Raw genomic sequence first — 23,124 nt, forward strand, 5'->3', positions numbered from 1 at the left:
ACTTGATGATTTATCAATCAATCAAGCAACATTTATTTATACAGCCCTTTACAACACTCAAGGTGAACCAAAGTGCTTTCCAATAAAAACAAAATAATGTAAACAAAAATTAAAGGTAACACTTTATAATACTGATCCTTCATTAATGATTAACTACACAGGAACAAATGAATAATGCATTATTAACACTCTAGTAACTACTATTAACTAACAATAAACTCTGATTAATGAATTAGTAAGTAATAGTGCTCAGTTAAAGGTGGTAGTTCACTATTAACTAATCAGTAACTACTGTTTTTTTCATACCTCCCAGAGAACTACTAAGAACTACTATATACATGTTCATAATTAACATGAATGATGCATAATGTATAATTAATTCTAAAGTAAAGGTCATAGTAACCCACTAGTAATTACTGAAGTATTACCAAATGCTTAAGAAGGAATTACTAATTATTTGGATCAGTATTCTAAAGTGAGAAACATGATAACTCTCTAGTAACTACTGAAGTCTTTGTAAACTTTTGAGGTTTTTGTATGTTTTTGTACAGTAATTCCTTTTTATGTATTTGGTAACACTTAAGTAATTACTAGTGGGTTACCATGATCTTCACTTTAGAATACTGATCCAAATAAGAAGTAGTTACTTTAGAGTTATATAGTAACTCTTGAATTATTACTATAAAATACTTTACAAAAACCTCAAAAGTTTACAATGACTTCAGTAGTTACTAGAGAGTTATCATGTTTTTCACTTTAGAATACTGATCCAAATAATTAGTAATTCCTTCTTAGGTATTTGGTAATACTTCAGTAATTACTAGTGGGTTACCATGACATTCACATTAGAAATAATTATACATTATGCATTATTCACATTAATTACGAACATGTATATAGTAGTTCTCTGGGAGGAATGAAAAACAGTAGTTACTGATTAGTTAATAGTGGCCACCTTCAACTGAGCATTATTACTATAGATAAACACTATAGAGTTTCTTGTTAGTTAATAGTAGTTACTAGAGTGTTAATAATGCATTATTCATTTGTTCCCATGTAGTTATTCATTAATGATGGATCAGTATTATAAAGTGTTACCAAATTAAAAACCAACAACAAGAAAATACATAAAATACACAAAAATGCCACAACAACTGCTAGATATTAAAAGCCAGTCTAAATAAATAAGTTTTGAGGTTAGCTTTAAAAAGGCCCAGGTCAGTGGGAAGCTTATTCCAGAGTCTGGGCCCAGCAAACATTTTCCTGAAAGATATATTGAGCTTACAGACATCAACAGCTCAAAACTTTACTAATATTTAAACAATTTTACAACAATGTGAAATCCATCAACTTGATAGTATCCTACCTTTTATAATAATTTTTCATAACACATTAATGAATTTGACAGTCAAATTCAGGAAGTGAGGCTGTATATTAGTGATGCTTCAGTGTATTTAAACCACAAATTCAATTTCTGTTTTCTGTAGAGTTTCCAGTCTCTCTCAGCTCCTCCTGAATCTACAGACGTAAATGACGATCTCTTCAGTTCTCTCTCCTCTTTTGCTGTTGTGAGAGAATCTGTCCGTCAGCTGAGAGACAAACTGGAGGATTTCTGCAAAGAGGAGCTGAAGAAGATCTCTGACAGAGGTAAAGTCCTGGAGATTCATCTGCTCTCAGAAATGATCCTCCATCATCTCATATCATGTAGAAGATCATATTAGAAATGTCTTAGGAACGGATGCAGGGATCATTTTCTCTTGACATGATAATCACACTCTTCATGTCTGTTGATTTCCACAGTCACTTTCACCAACATTGTTCCCAGAACCAGGAACGACTTCCTACAATGTAAGTCACTAAGAAAACAAGCAGAGAAACTCACTGAGTTCATGTTCTTCCTGTAGAAGGAGAACGAAATTGAAACAGAAACAGAAATTGATCATGTAAATGATGATTTGCACAGGATATCTGGTAAACTGCTGATATATCGAACATTAACTGCATTTATTTGATCAAAAATACAGTAATATTGTGAAATATCTCTATGATTTTAAAGAACGTTTTTCTATTTGAATATATTTTAAAATGTAAAATAAAAATGACGAATGTGTGGAGGTGTTTTTTAGCTGGGATTTTTGATGAACGGAAAGATTAAAATATAAATATAACATGAAAAATATAAATATAAAATAAAAATAGAAATGCGAGTTATTTTGAACTAGGGATTCCACATATTCATCAAAAACAGGATATCTCCTAATACTAAGGGATAAATATAATTATTTTTCACTGAAAGCCAATTAAAAACGTCCAAGATTTAGAGGTAAAATCACAGTAGTAAAAAAGCTTTTTAAGTTTCAGGAAAAAACAAACTGAAAACTCTTCTGGAAAAAATCCACTATGTATTTATTCTAAACATGATTTTGTATCAAGTCTCTTTAATCTTTGGGGAAACAGATAGAAATGTAAAGAAAGCTCAAGATCGCCAAAGTCTACAGCATTGAAAATCAAAAGATCAAAAGATAGATAGATAGATAGATAGAACTAGGAAAGCCTAGTAACTAGCCTTGGATATGCTAGCAATCTGCTAATTTACATTGCTATGCTAGCAGTGTGTGTACCTTTAAATGCAAATGAGCTCATGCTGCCCACCCCCAAGTTCGCGATTCCAATACACTGAGGCATAAACAATACAGAAGAAGCTCACACAGCAAATATAACTCTAAAAAAGAATCATTACAAACTGTTTGTGATGCAGCATATCAGATCATGTATTTGTGGATGTTTGATAGCGTGCTGCACGGCTAACGTGGCTAAAGCTACACACTGTAGGAGAGACTCAATAAGAATGAAGATGCGTTTATGAATTACACAGACTGCAAGCATTTAGGTTTAAAAGTGAAAATGATGACATGGCTCTGGTCCCCGTAAATACAGTAAGAAACACTCCAGGACCAGTGTTAGTGGGACACCGTTGTCGCTTGCGAAAACAAAACGGCGGCGCCGTGTGTGTAAACATGCAGATTAAGGGGTGGTAATATTATAAAATCCTCTTCCCAGATAGCACACGTACGTCTGCAAGATGTCTGTTAAAGATCACTTCATCTGGAAAGCATCTGCTGTTTAAACATCTGATAGACGTCTTTAAGATGTCAGTTTTACATACATTTTAAATCATAAACATCTTAAAGACATCTTCTAAACGTCTATTTGACATCTGATAGGAAACGTCCTATAGACGTATTGCAGATGAGCAAACATTCTAAAAAATACATCTTCCAGACGTAAAAACACACATCAAATAGACGACTCAGAGATGTACGTGTGCTATCAGGGAAGGGGAGTGAAATACTTGCAGAGAAAGGCTTCTTCATCCTTTTCATCTTCATTTATATAGCGCTTTTCACATTACAGATTGTTTCAAAGCAGCTTCACTGTGATAATAGGAAAATGAATGGACACAGATTGTTTTGGCTTCACAGAAGCTCTAGGAAAAAGTTATCGAGCTAAAATAAGTTTTTGATTGAATCACTTCCGTTGTAAAATCTTTAATTGTTAACTTTAGGAGCTGCTTAAATGACACCTCTTTAACTAAAAACAGAAGACTTTTAACGTGTTCTTGCCGTTCATTTACGCGTTTAGTCTATAGGTATGAGCGTTTGAATATGAATGTGTGCAGACGATTAGTGTTTTTTACAATGTGACATCGCCTAATCACTTGTCTGGCCAACATAATACAGAATTATCAGTCTCTTCCGTGGGGAAAGGGATGGAGGCCTCCACAGGGGATAGTTTAGTTGACACTTCAGGGCTATAAAAACTACAATGCTTAAAAACTTTTACTGATTTACAACTTAAGCTTTTTATTCTTCTTCTTCTGAGACTAAAATTTCTAAATGCTGCTCCTCCTAGAGCACAGGTGTCTAAGCGCAGGTCCTTCATCTTCATCTGGATACGACCTGGATCTGGTAGACTATGGCAAACCTCGGGATAAACAGAGCGAGACTAATATTAGCGTAAACGCCATTCTTATGATGTAGCGAGTACATCAGGTGTTATGGGAAGTGTTCCCGGTTCCGGCTGACCTAATTTATGCAGCCTAATAATTAACATGATTTGAATTATAGAAGTACATAATGTGTTATGTGTTTGCCAGGTTAAAGAGATGCGTTTTTAGTCTAGATTTAAACTGACAAGAGTGTGTCTGCTTCACATTTTCTGGTTTGGAAGATTCACCGGGACCCGATTATAGCACTTAAACATAGGAAGTCTGATTTTCATGATATGACTCCTTTAAAACATGCTAGCACTGTGATAGCAAACACACCAACACCCTAGCAACCACCCTGAGAACCTTAGCAACTGCATAGCAACCACATAGCAACACTTAGCATCCACCCAAAATGCCCTAGCAACCGCATAGCAACACCTTAAGAACCACTCGGAGTATCCTAGCAACCACATAACAACCTAGCATTCACCCGAGTACCCTAGCAACCACACAGCAGCACCTTAGCAACCATCCAGAATATCTATCTGGCTTTTAAAACTACAAAACTTAAAGGGTTAGTTCAACCCAAAAATGAAAATTATGTCATTTATTACTCACCTTCATTTCGTTCCACACCCGTAAGACCTTCATTAATCTTCAGAACACAAATTAAGATATTTTAGTTGAAATCCGATGGCTCAGTGAGGCCTCCATAGGAGCAATGACATTTCCTCTCTCAAGATCCATTAAGGTACTAAAAACATATTTAAATCGGTTCATGTGAGTACAGTGGTTCAATATTAATATTATAAAGTGACGAGAATATTTTTGGTGCGCCAAAAAACAAAATAATGACTTATTTAGTGATGGCCGATTTCAAAACACTGCTTCAGGAAGCATCAGAGCATAATAAATCATTGTGCTTTTAAGCCAACTTAAAGTTTGTCTACGAACTTTTTTTTATCTAGTTACACTCATTGTAGAATCAACATAATATGTAGATACTTGCTGAATTAAAGTATCAGTTTCTTTTAAAAAAGAATCATGCTGACCCCAGACTTTTGTTTTATCTCCATCAGATTCCCTTCAGCTCACTCTGGATCTGAACACAGTGAATAAACACCTCCGTCTGTCTGAGAGGAACAGAGTGATTACTGGCACTTTCCCAGAGCTTCAGTCGTATCCTGATCATCCAGACAGATTTGATGTGTTTTATCAGGTGTTGTGTAGAGAGAGTGTGTGTGGACGCTGTTACTGGGAGATTGAGAGGAGTGAATGTGTGTCTATATCAGTGTCATTTAAGAGCATCAGCAGGAAGGGATCGGGTGATGAGTGTTGGTTTGGATTTAATGATCAGTCCTGGAGTTTGTTCTGCTCTTCCTCCGGTTACTCATTCAGACACAATAACATACAGACTAAACTCCCAGTAAAGTCCATCATCAGTAGAATAGGAGTGTATGTGGATCACAGTGCAGGAACTCTGTCCTTCTACAGCGTCTCTGGAGACACAATGAGCCTCATCCACACAGTCCAGACCACATTCACTCAACCGCTCTATCCTGGGTTTTATGTTTATCCTTTATCATCAATGAAACTGTGCTGATGAATCAGAATAGACGTTAGAGAGATTCTACCCATAATGCTTTGAGCTCATGATGAATCAGTAACAGTGAGATGTTATAGAGTCTCTTATTTTCTCTTCATTACATTAATACTACAGCTGAACTTCTGTCAGTGAAATAACATGTCAGAATAAATGTAAAGCTTTAGATGACAGCCTGTAAAGTACTGCATAAGTAAAATGAATTTACAGCCTAATTTCAGTAATTATAGTGGATCAATAGAGTATGTGTGTGTAGGTATAAGGGAACAATATGTAAAGTTTGGGGAATAAAGGGGTGAAAATTAACAAATTATTTATACTGTATTTTAGAATAAGTATTTTAAGGGGTACATATTCATTACAACAATCTTGCGTTTTGACCAGTTTAGCAAGAACATACACTGTGTAGCTTTATGTAATAGTGTACAAATACATAAAGGCTTTTTTAAAATTATGGGGTACATATCAGTGCATAATTCTTTTTTTGGTAACACTTTACAATAAGGGTACATGATTAATGATGTACTAATATCTGAATTAATAGTTTATTAATCATGAACTAATTAATGGACCAATAAGGAATTAATGATGGACTAACCTTAGCTACGCCTGGAATCATGAGGATTCATGTGTTAACTACAGCCACCTTAACTACACGTTAACACACGTTTGTTAGTTAACATGTTAATTAACAACGAATGATCAGCTTCATCAAGTTGACTCTTTAAGAAGAAAGAAGAACAGCAGACATCGCTCAGAACTGTATCAACTTGATCAGCACTAATCTTGCACTGTTTTATTGCATTTCACACATACACCACGCTTCAGTATTACTCCTGACTTGTACACGTGACTGGTGCAGACAATTTTTAAGCATTTCAAAATGTACTTTTCACTATCCCTGGTTAACAACTTACCAGAAATGTTGTTCTTGACGACAGCTTTGATTATATTTATTTCCAGGAAGAATGTTGTTTCGTAAATGTGGAGTGTATTAAGGTGATGTGCTTCAGTTGGATTATTGCATTTCATTATCATTTACTGTACATCGTTCCCACATCATGGATAACTTCGTGAAAATTAATTCGGTTACAAATACTTTACCTAAATTCATTTTGTTTCAAGTGATTTTCCTTTATGTTACTCTGTTTCATCCAACCTCAAAGAATACATACCTCCATTCACTTATTTAAATAGCCTGGAAACTATACTGCATGTGCAACTGATCACTTAATTTATGACTTATGTTGAGATGCCTCGACAAATCATGAACTCATGCTAGTTAATGACTAGTTAATAATGAGTTAACCATCATGTGCACTTCAAGTAAAGTCATGACATAAAGATGCCTCAACAAATCATGAACTCATGCTAGTTAATGACCAGTTAATAATGAGTTAACCATCATGTGCCCCTTCAAGTAAAGTCGTGACATAAAGATGCCTCAACAAATCATGAACTCACGTTAGTTAATGACTAGTTAATGAGTTTGATGTTACAGATTATAAAGAAGTTTCCCCTTAAGTATTAAAGACTAAAGTTTGGAATCTTATTTAGCCTAGTACAACTACTAAAGATGAGTTAAAATGTTAAACAGAAGTACAAATCAACCATTATATAAGTACTAGATTTATTAAAGAAAAAACAAGCACTGTAAAAGTAGCACAAGAGTAAAGCACAACAAATAAAAATCAAATAAATTAAAATAAAACCTGAAAATAAACATTTCCAAATATCAATGCCCTTATAAAATTTACTATTAACCTAAAACAAATGCCTACATAAACACTGTTGTTCAATTTGCAGTGAACCCATGTAACATATGCATAAAAATGTGCAAACACACGTTTTATAATAAAAATTTATATATGAACATTATAACATTGTCAGGATTAAATGATTTAAACAAATTCCTAACACAAGAACAACCCCCTAACAACTATAATGTGTGCTTATCGTTCATTTTTTATTTATGTCAAGCAGGTCATTTGCCTCTTTCATTTGTTTAATCACATCCTCATTGGCCTTTTCTTTACAAAGACAGCTTTCGGCAAATTTCAGGATGCTATCTCCCTTTTTAAACATCTGCCTTAGCTTGCGGAATGATTCTGGATTAGCTGCTGCTAACTCTGCAATTGGAGCCTGGATGACTATTGTGTTCCTGTCAACGTTTAGTCTGTTGTAGGCCTCTGCCTTACTCAGGCCCTGTTTTACAAGGTTTAATACCTTGTAGTACCTCTTCAGCGATTCTTCTGGGGTATGCACTGAAAAAATAAAATAAACAAACTTTTATAAGATGGGTGACTATGAAATTACTTATCCTAAGCAAAGGAAAAATTGTATAAAGTATCATTATTAAAATGACATACCTCTTTTGGAATAGTCAGAAGTCAATTTCTTTGATTTCTTATGTCTTTTCGCTCTGTGTTTCTCCTTAACCTTTCTTTTTTTGTGTTTTGGGGGCTCAGAATCAGAGGACTCGGAAGTTGAAAAATTTGAAGATTCAGAAGTACTGCTCTTTCTTGTAGTTGCAGTCTGTGTAGGTACCCCTTCTGAGGGACCCTTCTGAATTAAAGCTGTGACAGACAATAATAAATTAACTGAGAACAAAGTAAACTTAAACAAAATATGGATAAAACTGCAAATGTTCCAAACTGTACAAGCACAAAATTATGGACAAATATAATTCAACAGCACTGAAAGTGATTGCATACATTGGGCTCTCCCAGACTAATTTTTTTTTTAGTTGACAATAAACTGATTAAACTGATGATTATACAGTCTATAGAGGACCAGGAAGTTCTCGGATTACATCCAAAATATCTTAATTTGTGTCTAAAGATGAACAGAGGTCTTACGGGTTTAGAACGACATAAGGGTCATTAATGACAGAATTTTCATTTTTGGGTGAACTAACCCTTTAAGTTGCTTCATGTAGGGTACAATGTGACTGGCTGGAGGGTAACTTACCATCTTCAAGTCTTGCACGAAGATAATTTCTCTCCTCTGTCAGAGAGTTAACCTTATCCTCCAGGTGAAGGATTTTCTGTTTTTGAACTTCTATTGTTTGCTTTGCATTTTGGAATTGTATTTGTATGGTGGGTGCAACTTCTAAAAGTAAAGAAAATGACAAGAATTTTTAAACATTCATAAAAATGTTGGCATAAAAGAATAAATAAATACTTTTATGAAAGAGTTATTGTACATTGTAAAATTGCACAATAAAAATAAAAACTATTAAAAGTGCTCTGAGCACTTCTGCAAGCAGCGTTTTTTTTCTGTTAAGACACTATGAGTAAAGTGAGTAAAGACACAATGTGTAACATTTTTGCAATAAAATATCCAAAAACCACTTGCATAGTATTATATATTTTGTACAGCTGTGTACTTGTGTTATTTCAAACATTCTCAAAGATTTGTAAATATTCTGGGTTTAAGAAATGACTCATCCCTGGCCATAGTTGCCCAGCAATGATGCCATTTCTGCATGAATATGCTACACATACTTAACTAGACTGAGTGAAGGACTGAGCACGTGCATAGTTTCATGCTCAGTTATTGCATCATCAAACTTTGCCTCTGTTATTGTTTTGAAAATGTGATCTCTAGCGAAAAAAAATTCATATTGTGCCTTTAAAATGTACATAACAATGTTCTGTGAAAATATAAATAATCATTTAATCATATAATATAACAAAGTATTAATAGAATTGTTATTACTAAAACACCTTTCAAATTTTTGGAAAGATTAGTTATTTATGATTTTGAAAAATGTCTTCTGTTCACCAGGGCTGCATTTATCTGATCAAAAAAATTAAAACAATAATTTTGTGAAAAATTACAATAAAAAAAGTTCTCTATTTTAATGTATTATTCAAAGTACATGTAACGCATGGTCATTTGCAATTTTAACTGACAAAAAGCTGTATAAAGTATCACTTTTTTATGCGGCTCATCCAAATCTAAAATTATTATAGTATTTTGAAACATGATGTGCATTGACCAGAGTAGCCTACTTGCACACTTGCTGTGCAGTGTGCATACCTGTTCTTGCATTTTCCTGAACAGCAGACACAGGGACTGTAAATGTAAAGAAAGGGCTGGTAAGTTCACATTCTAACGTGATAACAGTAATACTATAAAGTACTATTAGAATTTTATACAATTTTGTTTTTTTAATTGTACATAATACAATTTATTGGTGTAATTAAAAAGCAGAATTTTACTTCACTTGGAAAAAAATACGCCAGTGGCAGATGATCTTTAAGGAATCATTACAATTTGATTTGATACGCAAGAGACATTTAAGATTATTATCAATGTTAAAAGTAATCGTGCTGCTTTACATTTTCTGTGGACAAACTGGAATTTATGTTTTACTTTTCAGGATTCTTTAATAAATAGAAAGTTCAGTGAGCATTTATTTGTATTTATTAAATATTTTCACTACATTAATTAAAGCATTTATCAAATTACCATTTTGAAATAATCTAAATGTCTTCACTCTGTACTTTTTTTTTTACAATTAAAATCATTTCAAACATTTGTGGCAAGATTTGAAAAAGAGATCTATTATTGTGTTCACTAAAATGTTAAGGAGCAAAAACTGTTTTTAACAATGATAATAGTAAAAAGTAAACACTAAACAGTATATTTCTTGAGCAGTGTGAAAATGAAACTCTTTTTAAACAACAACAGATTTATGAACTATTTTAATGACTAATGTTGCATTCTTAAATGCAAAAGAACTCAAATGCAGTTAGAATTTACAGTTAATCAAAATGCATAACTGTTACAGCTGACATGTAATGTGTCAGACTATGACCTACTGTACGTTTATGTAATTATATCAGAAATGTTGCAGATTCTATGTTAGAACTATCTCAAATTCATTCAAAATCGTTAATCCGATATCCAGATGAATCCAAAAGAATGGCATCTCTGCACTTACAAAAAACTGTATATAGTATAACTTGTGTGTGCCTCATCTAAAATAAAAGCCTATGAAAGGTTAATAAAAACTATTAAAGATTTGATACATTATAAACATAAAAAGATGTGCATTTATAAGCCTACTTTGTCTGCACACTTGCTGTGCAGTCTGCATACTGGATCCTGCATTTTCCTGAACAGCAGACACAGGGACTGTAAATGTAAAGAAAAGGCTGGTTAGTTCACATTCTAATGAGTCCAGTACTCAAGTTCAAGTCTTAACTCAATGAAGCGGTCATGGTGGTTAAAACTACACCGTTGATTAACAATTTTATTTATATTAGGCGTTACATATTTAATATAAGACCTCAGTGGGTATTTCCCAAAATATATCAATGGCTTCAACTAACGTTACTTGAATATTTTGCTTACATTTGAACGTAATTGGTATGTTACCAATTCAAAGACAGATTTTTCTAGTTTACTCTAACGTAATGTAACACTTTAGTCACTCGTTATCATTATCATTTTAAACACTTACCATCTGTAGCTGCACCATACTTTGGATTTATCTTAATTGGCCTCCCACGTCTAGTCGCCATTGTGCTCTCCTTGTCACGTTTGCGTTCGATTTTGGGCGCAACAACCACTTCTTCTTCTTCGTCATCTGCCATTGGAGCGATTTTCAAAATACAAGTATGTCCACCTTTAATACTAACATGCAATTCTGATGGGTCTTGCACTTCTTTGGAGTTGTCCCAGCATGTAAAGACTTCAAACGAAGGTACCACTCCAAAAGTTTTAATTTTATTCAAAATGTTTATTATGTTATGGCTATGCTTCATGTTAACACCGAGCACTGAAATATTGGTCAATTTACTGGGACGGTCAGGTGATGAACGCAGAGACTCGAAAAACCAAAGACTCGAACGGTCCAAACTAATCAATTCTTTTTCTTGCTCGGAATGTTCAAACTGCATTGGTTAAGCTTATTGGTCCATCATGTCATCAACGAACGACTCGAAAATGATTGGAAACAGGCGAATTAATTACAGACAGTGCAGAATCTATTGAATGTTATGCATATGCGCGACTCAACGAGTCACTCCCAGAGACGACGCGTTCTTGCCGATTCACATCAAAGATTTGTTCAAAAATAACGAATTGTTAAGGAAGGAACGACCCTTCACTATGGCGGGATTAATGACTAAATTGTTGCTAATGGCGGTTCAAAAGCCCTCAAAAAAGGGAAAGCTCAAAGTAATAAAATGGCTTCAAAAGAAAAAGCTACTCACAAGCAGAGTACTTTGTTCAAGATGTGGCCAAAAGATGAAACTGACCAGGAACAGTAAAATTTCTGATGGATATAACGTGAGTCGCGGTAGGAAACCGCATATCTTCTTCTTCTATTGGAATTAGCCTACACTTACTTTGCCTTGTTACAGAACAAGTTAGGAGTAGGTTTCATGACTGTTCAAAATGTTGCAAAGATATGACCATGAACAGTGGCCTATTTAGCCAAATTGTGTGAATCATACGTACAGTTGAAGTCAAAAGTTTACATACACCTTGGAGAAACTGCAAAATGTTAATTATTTTACCAAAATGAGTGGGATATTTTTTGTTTAGTAAAAGACATATGCATATAGTCCATAAGAGAAAACAATACGTTAGTTCAATTTACAAAAAAAATAGACCCTGTTCAAAAGTTTGCATACTCTGCTGTTACCTGAATGATCCACAGCTGTTTTTTGTTTGTTTGTTTAGTGATAATTGTTCATGAGTCAGTTCACTTGCTAAAATCAGTGATAGAACCTTCAAAATATGTTTAAAAAAGGTGAATGAAGAACACCTTATATTACAAATTTGACAAGCAGAGCATATACCTATGGAAGCCCGTTTCCGCCACTAAAAAAAAAAAACTCCACTAAAAAAATAAAATAAATAAAAAGCCACTAAAAAAAAAAAAAAAAAAAAAAAAAGATGAATTGCGACTTTTTATCTCAGAATTCTGACTTTTTAACTCACAATTGCGAGTTATAAAGTCAGAATTCTGAGATATAAAGTCGCAATTGCGAGTTATAAAGTCAGAATTCTGAGATATAAACTCGCAATTGCGTGATAAAAAGTCAGAATTCTGACTTTATTTCTCGCAATTGCGACTTTATATCTCAGAATTCTGACTTTTTCTCACTACTGTGAAACGTTATTTCTCACAGTTCTTACTTTGCTTGCGTTTCCTTTCATTGCGACTGACCATCAGGATTACTGCTTTGTTATTATTAGGCCTATACATTAAATAGACCATCAGGATTGCTGCTTTGTTATTTTTATACATAAAATAGAGGACATCATAAAGGATTATTTTTAGCGCCGATTTACCAATAAAGAAATATTGATTTTACTGGAGGAGACACAAAGATTAGTCTCCGGACATATGCATTATGCAGGAATATGCATATAGAATGTTTCCACGGTAACCTTGTACACAGCGTTTCAAGGAGAAAAAACAGCCTTTACTGCCATCTAGTGGGCTTAATACTAAAACAACCAATACCTATCATGTTTCATTAACTTTGCAACTCAAGGGTAGAATCATGCAATTCTACAAATTACAGTCGAGGTATTTGGACAATAAAAGTTGTTTTTAACAGAATGGATACACTAATGAATTTTGCACAATAATAACAATATAATAATAATCATAATAAGAAGAAGAATCAGCTGTGGCGGAGGCGCAATAAATCAGACAAAGCTGAACTGGCACATTTTATACACCAACAGCTTCAGACTTCACGGCAGCACGGCTATCGTTGGATGCACTGTTACAGACAGAGATACTGACCATCAGTTAATTGCGAGAAAAAAGTCAGAATTCTGACTTTTTATCACGCAATTGCGACTTTATATCTCAGAATTCTGACTTTTTATCACGCAATTGCGACTTTTTATCTCAAAATTCTGACTTTTTATCACGCAATTGCGACTTTTTATCTCAGAATTCTGACTTTATAACTCGCAATTGCGACTTTTTATCTCAGAATTCTGACTTTTTATCACGCAATTGCGACTTTATATCTCAGAATTCTGACTTTATAACTCGCAATTGCGACTTTTTATCTCAGAATTCTGACTTTATAACTCGCAATTGCGACTTTATATCTCAGAATTCTGACTTTATATCACGCAATTGCGACTTTATATCTCAGAATTCTGACTTTATAACTCGCAATTGCGACTTTATATCTCAGAATTCTGACTTTATATCACGCAATTGCGACTTTATATCTCAGAATTCTGACTTTATAACTCGCAATTGCGACTTTTTATCTCAGAATTCTGACTTTATATCACGCAATTGCGACTTTATATCTCAGAATTCTGACTTTATAACTCGCAATTGCGACTTTATATCTCAGAATTCTGACTTTATATCACGCAATTGCGACTTTATATCTCAGAATTCTGACTTTATAACTCGCAATTGCGACTTTATATCTCAGAATTCTGACTTTTTATCACGCAATTGCGACTTTTTATCTCAGAATTCTGACTTTATAACTCGCAATTGCGACTTTTTATCTCAGAATTCTGACTTTTTATCACGCAATTGCGACTTTATATCTCAGAATTCTGACTTTATAACTCGCAATTGCGACTTTATATCTCAGAATTCTGACTTTATATCACGCAATTGCGACTTTATATCTCAGAATCCTGACTTTATATCACGCAATTGCGACTTTATATCTCGCAATTCTGACTTTATATCACGCAATTGCGACTTTATATCTCAGAATTCTGACTTTATATCACGCAATTGCGACTTTATATCTCAGAATTCTGACTTTATAACTCGCAATTGTGAGTTAAAAAGTCAGAATTCTGAGATAAAAAGTCGCAATTCATCTTTTTTTTTTTTTTTTTTTTTTTTAGTGGCTTTTTATTTATTTATTTTTTTAGTGGAGTTTTTTTTTTTTTTTTTTTAGTGGCGGAAACGGGCTTCCATATATACCTCTCCATAACATTAATTAGTATTTTCTTTTGAATCACAGGGTGTGCAGATCTAAAAATCATCGTGGAGTTAAAAGCAGCAGATCTGTAAGGACAGGATCTTTATTTGAAAAATCAAAAATAAGCTTGCCATCATGGTTAACATTTATTTACAGGTAAGCCATTCCCTTGTCTACCTTTACCTTAAATGTCTCTGAAATTTAGCATGAGAGTGTAGAATGTATAGAGTATATTAATTGTATACAGTACGAGGTGAGAAGTAAATAGACATTAAAAACACCTATCAGGACCAATGTATAAAAATCATGGCATTTACTTGTTGCAGAACAAGATCTCAAAACTTGCACATTTATAACCCTACATGCACATCATGCTAGAGCTCATTTTCTGTCAAACAGGTTTTATTGTAGTAGTACTATCCCTGCAAGGAAAAAGTTTGACTAACTTGATGTTTTTGCTACAGTATAACCATTCATTACTAATAGCACAAGCACTGTGCCAATTATAATAATAATATATCTACTACTGTATACCAGCCAGTCATCACAATTTGAAGTCTATTTGGTGTCATTTTATATCTTAGTTTAGAACACATGGGCTGTTTTGTGCTGTAATGGTTTGATATTTTTTTGTAAATTATTGATGTTTCATTGCACAGGTTCTCTCAAGGATTGCACCTGAGACAGATAGACATGATGCAGGACAGGATTGCTAGAAGTTCTAAAACTCTCTCCAGAATGGCTAAGGTCCTGAGAAAGATCTGTACCAAGGCTATGAAAGAGTACCAAAAAAGAAGAAGGCAGCAGATGGGAGGTCAACAAGAATTTGTTGTTATTGATGAAAGCAATTTCCGTCATAAACGAAAGGTAAGTTTTATTGAGTTTAGTGCTGTGGTTTGCAACAGAGATGAAGCAGCTGTGATGCACTCAATGTGAATTAAGGTCTAGTCAGCTTTATACAGTTAAGCTTTAGAATGATAGAAGGTAAATAATGCTATCATGACTTTTCTTCGTCCTAGTAAGCAATAATGAATAAAATTGTACAAAAGTACAATTTTAAATTATTATTTATGATTATTACTAAAGTCATTTATATAAGGAAAAGAACCGAAGAAAAGCAACATTGCTATGTGATTGCTGTGTAACCTTATTACAATAATTATTGTATAATTATTAGCTATTTGTATACAGAACATAATTGTAATTTTGCCTGACATTATCACCTTTTTTTCTTCTCAGTATATATTTCTTTCTTTTTTTTTTCTTTCTTTTTTTTGCAGTATGGACGGGGTAGGGCATCTACCACATGGAAGCGAAGGAAGTGGGTTTTTGGAATGCTGGGTGTGAAACATAATCTGCGAAGGCCAATATTGCGTCTTGTCACTCGAAGATCAAGAAATCATCTAATTCCAATTATTGTCAAACATGTGCATCCAGGTACAATCCTGATCTCAGATGAGTGGAGAGCTTACAGAGGTGTGCTGGCAAATATGGGCTACAGACATTTTACAGTCAATCACAGTCACTGGTTTGTAGACCCAAACACTGGAGCCCATTCACAGCATCTAGAACGAGCATGGCTGTCTTATAAAACAAGGGTGTGGAGACTAAGAGGAAACAGGACAGAGAAAATGTTAAAAGAACATCTCGCTCTCATTGAATGGACCAACTGGCTTGGTGAAAGGCACAGAAGAGGTGTCCTTGGACGGTTATTCAGAGACATTTACCATCAATTTCCAGTCTAACAAATCCTATCTTCTTGTTACATGTGTGTTTAATGCTCAATGGCTGACTTCTTCTAAAACATTTGTATACATTACAAAATATATTCTAATAAAGATTATTTAGTTATTTTTATTATTATTAAGATTATTATTATTAGTAGTAGTAGTGTATCAGTTAAATAAGGAAGTGAGTATTTGGACACAGGGAATTTTGAATGACAATGAAATGTGGCGAATTGATAATTGTTCTTACTTACAAATCAGAAAACCAATGTGACAAGTTGTGACAAGATCATTATTAACTAGTCATTAACTAATGTAAGTTCATGATTTGTTGAGGCATCTTTATGTCATGACTTTACTTGAAGGGGCACATGATGGTTAACTCATTATTAACTAGTCATTAACTAGCATGAGTTCATGATTTGTTGAGACATCTTTATGTCATGACTTTACTTGAAGGGGCACATGATGGTTAACTCATTATTAACTAGTCATTAACTAGCATGAGTTCATGATTTGTCGAGGCATCTCAACATAAGTCATAAATTAAGTGATCAGTTGCACATGCAGTATAGTTTCCAGGCTATTTAAATAAGTGAATGGAGGTATGTATTCTTTGAGGTTGGATGAAACAGAGTAACATAAAGGAAAATCACTTGAAACAAAATGAATTTAGGTAAAGTATTTGTAACCGAATTAATTTTCACGAAGTTATCCATGATGTGGGAACGATGTACAGTAAATGATAATGAAATGCAATAATCCAACTGAAGCACATCACCTTAATACACTCCACATTTACGAAACAACATTCTTCCTGGAAATAAATATAATCAGAGCTGTCGTCAAGAACAACATTTCTGGTAAGTTGTTAACCAGGGATAGTGAAAAGTACATTTTGAAATGCTTAAAAATTGTCTGCACCAGTCACGTGTACAAGTCAGGAGTAATACTGAAGCGTGGTGTATGTGTGAAATGCAATAAAACAGTGCAAGATTAGTGCTGATCAAGTTGATACAGTTCTGAGCGATGTCTGCTGTTCTTCTTTCTTCTTAAAGAGTCAACTTGATGAAGCTGATCATTCGTTGTTAATTAACATGTTAACTAACAAACGTGTGTTAACGTGTAGTTAAGGTGGCTGTAGTTAACACATGAATCCTCATGATTCCAGGCGTAGCTAAGGTTAGTCCATCATTAATTCCTTATTGGTCCATTAATTAGTTCATGATTAATAAACTATTAATTCAGATATTAGTACATCATTAATCATGTACCCTTATTGTAAAGTGTTACCCTTTTTTTATAGCAAAAGTGCAGCTGTTTTAGTTTGGGCTTCTGTTCAGGGCAAGTAAAACTAAAACCATTGCAAGTTTTAAATACTGGGGAAATATACTCTTGTTTCATGTAGTTTTAGGGTAAGAACAATAAAAAATACACACAATCTGATAACCCAGATCATCTGATCATACTGTAAACTCTTGATCAGTGAAATATATTATGAAAGAAAGCAAACTGTATGCTGAACTCTGAAATCAGTCCAGATTAAAGGGATAGTTCACCCGAAAATAAAAATTCTGTCATACAACTTAAAACAGAAATATGAATTATAAGCTACACAAAAACCACTTTTGTGATAGCGTAGTTTTCTCTAGGCTGCATGAATGAGTAGGCTTTGCATATGTGATTTAACAGCAGTGAAAATAGGCCAGTGGATTATTCTATGACACATGGAGCAAGAGATCCAAGTTCGAGACGCTCCTCGGAGTAGCCTTTTCAAGCCAATATATTTCGTTTTAAATATACAATTATTGATCCGAAAACAATCTTTATTATTAATTTTGTCATTTTTATTGTTTATTTTTTAATTGATAATGATAACAACATTGTAAATATACCGATGTTGGGTGACAGTCTTTGTTCTACTGTTCTTGATGCTTAAGAAACAGCAGATTGGTCAAGCGGTTCTGTGAATCACTCATGAAAATGACAACGATGACCAACAGATAAATGATAAAACAACGAAGAACAAATTTCAAAACTTTTTATTTATTTCAACAAATCAGTGTGTCACAGACACGCCAGGCTCTACACTCACCCAATCACAACGCACTCCCTCTCCTGAGTATTAACTTGCCACACCTGACACGCATCAACACTCATCACCACAGCAGCATATAAGACACTTCAGAACATTCAGTCACTGTCCGGTCTCGTTAACGCATACCCACCTGTTATGCTTACCTCAAGGACTCTACTAACTTCTACTTACCTGTATCCAGCGTTCCATGTGATTCCTAGTGTCTCCTCGTCTTCTGTGAGTGTCATCGTGTCTCGTCTGCTCCACGCCTGCCTGCTTCCACGATCCCTGGGAAAGATAAAGACAAGTATCATATCCGGTATCATCTCCAGTCACAAACTCAACCTGCTTCCACTCACCTGCACTCTGAAGTCCGGACCAACACCGTCAGAACAACCATGAGTCATCCGGATCCATTCCAAGACCTCGTTGATGCGCTTCGCCGCACTCTCACCAGCACTTCCACGCCAGCACCTCCAGCGACCACTGCTGCATTCAATCTCCTTCGCCATCGGCGATCGCCAGTCCCATGGCCAAACCGGCGCCCTTCACTGGCCTGGCGGAGGACTGCAACGGATTCATCCTGCAGTGTTCACTGGTCCTGGAGATGCAACTGCTCTTGTATCCTGATGACAGCACTAAAGTGGCTTTTATCATCTCTCAACTGGAAGGAAGAGCTCTCCGCTGGGCTGAACCACTGTGGACACAGAAAAATCCAGTCGTTAAGTCACTATCAAGTTTCATTTCCCACTTCAAGGAAGTCTTTGGGAAACCAGCCTGGGATTCATCTATCAGTGAGAGATTATGTAAACTGAAACAAGTCTCTCATGTCTGTGTCTGATTATGCCATTCAGTTCCGTACTCTGGCTGCAGCAAGTGGTTGGAATGAACAAGCCCTTATCACCACCTATCGTCAAGGCCTCGATCCACGTGTGCGGTTGCATCTCGCTGCATATGAGGACTCCATCGGGCTCGAGAAATTCAGCTATTCATCAGATTCGCCACTCGTATGCAGCTATGTCTCGAAGAGCACCAGGGCCAGCCGTTATTTCCACCCATCCTCCGCCATCCAGAATCCGTCAGCCATCCAGAACCAGCCAATGAACCCATGCAAATAGAACACTCATGTCTTTCATCTGCTGAGCGACAGAGGAGGCTGACCCAGAATCTCTGTCTTTACTGTGGCCGTGCTGGGCATTACATTTCTGAATGAGTTATAATAGATTATTTCTTTAAATAAGATATTACAATTAAATGTTTATATTTAGAAAAAGAAAGTTAGGTAGAAATGTGTACGTGTAGTCAGGAATATTTTGTTTTTGTCCCATGTATTTGATTATTTTGTTGTTTATTATAGTTTCAAATGCTGTTATTATGCCTATTGGTGATGTGTAGTACTCTGAGTGGACAGTAGGGGGAGACGCTGTGCTGATTAGAGACTGTGGTTAATAGTGAGTCCCGGAGAAGAGGCCATTACGAGAGCGACCTCATGACTGAAAGCAGCACAATTGTGTCTCTTTGTTTATTTAAACAGGTGGGTGAAATCGGTCACCAAGGACATAAAACATAAAAATATGTTGATTTCATGTGTATGTTGTTTCTTGAGGGTAATGTACATTTCCTGAGTCGAGTTAAAATGTTTAATAGAGACAGTGTTTGTGTTTATGAAAATGGCGTTTCATTTGTGGACGTTCCGCGTCAGGCCTGGTGGTTAGAGGCGTGCTACATTAATACAGCATTAAGATCAGAGCAGAATTAAGGGTTCGTGTTTATGGTAGGGAGGTGATAAAACACATCAGACTTGATTTAATTTAATTTTATAAAATGCATGAAAAAAACAAAGCAATAATTATTAAAATAACACATTGTATTTAAATATAAAATTAACATGTTTCATTTTTTAATTAATTGATGAATGTTCAAGTAAAAAACACAAATTAATTTAAAATTTAACTCCATAACATCCTCCAGCTGCTAATACTCTGGACAGTGTAACTGGTGTGTCAGTTTCAGTGTGATGAGGGTTTCTGATGTCCATGGCTAGAGCTGCAGGGACTCTGTACTCTTCATAGGTGTCGGACAGCAGTATCATGGCAGCTCCATCTTCCTCTGAGACACCTAAGATGGTGACCACCACGACTGATTGAGCTTCAGTCCTCTGAAATATAACAAACAAAAGTCTCAGTCAAGGCATTATATAACAATAGACATGAACACTATTAATATTAGTTGAGTACATAAGTTAATATAATCGAACAATGAAAATACTAATTAATCTTCAATAATGCTAACTTTTTACTAAAACACTAAAAGTGAAAGTTGTGAACTGTTGTATTAACATTAACATGATCTGTAACAAAGATTAATAAGTACTGTAACAAATGTGTTGCTCATTGTTAGTTAACATTAGTCAGTGCATTAACATTAACACAGCCTTACTCTAAAGTGATACCAATATTATAAAATTACCAATGAATGTATTAAAGTTCAAAAATGTGACGAGTAAGAAGATGAAGAAAGATCAATTCGAGAATAATTGGCTGTATGATGTTGTGTACCTCCAGAGCTGAAAAGATGGATGAGTTGAATTTGGCAGAAGGTCTGAATCACATTGAGAAAAGAAAATCTTAACTTGATCTCCCAAGCTGAGCTCAATCAGGGCCTCGTCACACCAGAGGAACACCTCAAAAACCTTCTGTCCACACCTCAGAGACGAGTCCCTCTCCATCAGTGTCCCGCCTCATCCTGAACACCTGCAACTGCATGATCACAATGATAAGATTGTTGTTAATGCACTGCAAGTGAATACAGTTACCAGTGCTCAGACATTATTTATATAACTTTGGCTGTGAATCTGAATAACATGTCTTTAATCAAAATATTATCATAATTCAACCTGTAGGTATAAAAGACTTGGTCACCTTTCTTTTCTTTTTTTTCACAATTTATGAAAACAAAAGCAATAAAAATGATGACTGAGATTCTTCATTCTGCCATAAATGGATAGATAAAAGGAAATTAATATTTAAATTGTTATTGATTTAAAGTTTTTTTAAGAATTTAATTGAGCTAATACAATTTCATTCAATAATTTACTCAACTTCTCCTTTCAGGGAGATAAATCTCCCCCTTGTGAACAGGTCTTCCTCGTCCCCAGTCATGAGGACAGTTGGACGATTTTGCTTTGTTTTCTGCCTTTTTGGAACCAGAACCAAATTTCTTGGTGTAATTTTTAATGATATAAGCCACACCCATTTCAAATAGTGGGGTGTCACCATCAACTGGAGCCATAAATGCTCTCTCACCATTACTGAGTGCACTCATTGTGGTCGTTTTGCCCAATCTCATTTTTACTGGTGGACACCTCATATGTTTTTGCACACAGATCCACACAGATGAGCCGGGTGGGTGCAGGTCGGCTGTATGGTGAGCTTGTTGCTCACATTCTGGAGAGTGAGAGAAAATACACACTGATTTAATAAGCATTGGATGTGCAAGAGTAAGACAGAAGACCAACTGCAATTCAGTATGCAAATAATACAACTACACCATCCGTGTCCAACAGGTTCACCGGTCAGTTGGTTTAGTGCAGGTGTGTCAAATTCATTTTGGTCGAGTTAAATTCAGAAAATGCATTTTCCTGTCAGAAACTCTGACTAAATCCTCATTAATGGTTAAAAAAAAAAAAAAAAAAAAGACTGCAAATCTCTTGTCAGCCAGTCTTTTCACCGTCATATAGGGGACTTGTCTTATTTTATTGGAAGAAATTAAAGTTAACTTTTAAACAGTTTGTAAAACAGTAAAAAGTGACTCACCTCAGAAAATAGGCTGACTTGTTGCTGAGTGGTCAGTGGTCTTAAACGTGGCAGCAGTCCAATCAGAAGATGTCACCAAGGCACATGATGACAAGATGGTAACCTTTGACCAATTGATTTATTTTCTTTTTCTCTTTCTCTCCTTGTGTGGAGGTTTGACTGTAATTGTTTGTGAGGGCCAAATGTTCTCAAGTATATAGTGAAATATTATGACAACAAACTAGTGAGGAACAGTACAATGTTCTCACTAGTTGGTTGTCAAAATATTTCACTTTTAATAAAATTAAAAGGCTTATAAATGGGCAAAACATGATTTTATTTAAATCTAGTGTTTTGCACATGTTGGGTAAGTTTAGGGTTAGGTGACTTCAATGGAAGTCTATGAAATGTCATGAATAAAAATCACCAGACTAAAGAATAATTGTCTATGGGTTAAAAATACCATGTTACAGTACACTCAAATGCTGTAAGTTGTGCAATTGTAAAATCAAGCTCAATGAGAGATTCAGCATCATGTCTTTGTCCACATCACAAGTAATGTCATCTTTGTGCTGGACAAAGGGAAAAACTCTCCGGTCTGACAAATCCAGCCTTGATAACACTACAGCTTACTCTTTCTCTCATCATCCTCTATTCATGAAATATTAACTTTTTGCATTTTGTAACTGTAATCTATTTAGAAGCATTTACCTGATTCCTGGATAAAGGTCACTGACAGGTTTTTCCTTATGAGGATAACTGCCCTTTCTGTATTCGAAAAGGTATTCTGTATTTCAGTTTCTTGTGCCACATTTTAAAACGCCACATCAAGTTAAACGTTTTTTTCATGTTGTTTGTGTAGCGAATTAACTCAAAGGGGAAATATTAATAATTACTCATAACTCAATATGATTTATTAATTATGATTAATTATGAATATGTAAATATGTTAATCAGATTAACTGGATATAGCTACATTAATCTTAA

At 34.9% G+C, this 23,124-nt stretch overlaps 1 protein-coding gene across 1 annotated transcript; it reads right to left on the reverse strand.

Annotated features, from left to right (window-relative positions):
• Positions 1–7,553: 7,553 nt before the first annotated feature.
• LOC137025242 (coiled-coil domain-containing protein 106-like) lies at positions 7,554–11,200 on the reverse strand. Its single transcript, XM_067393262.1, has 4 exons — positions 11,068–11,200; positions 8,565–8,705; positions 7,964–8,170; positions 7,554–7,858 (listed from the first exon to the last, which is right to left on the reverse strand). Exons 1-4 carry the CDS (start codon positions 11,198–11,200, stop codon positions 7,554–7,556), a joined length of 786 nt encoding a protein of 261 aa, XP_067249363.1.
• Between the last annotated feature and the right edge of the window lie 11,924 nt (positions 11,201–23,124).

This window comes from Chanodichthys erythropterus, chromosome 8 (assembly GCF_024489055.1).
Source record: "Chanodichthys erythropterus isolate Z2021 chromosome 8, ASM2448905v1, whole genome shotgun sequence".
Classification (NCBI taxonomy): Eukaryota; Metazoa; Chordata; class Actinopteri; order Cypriniformes; family Xenocyprididae; genus Chanodichthys; species Chanodichthys erythropterus.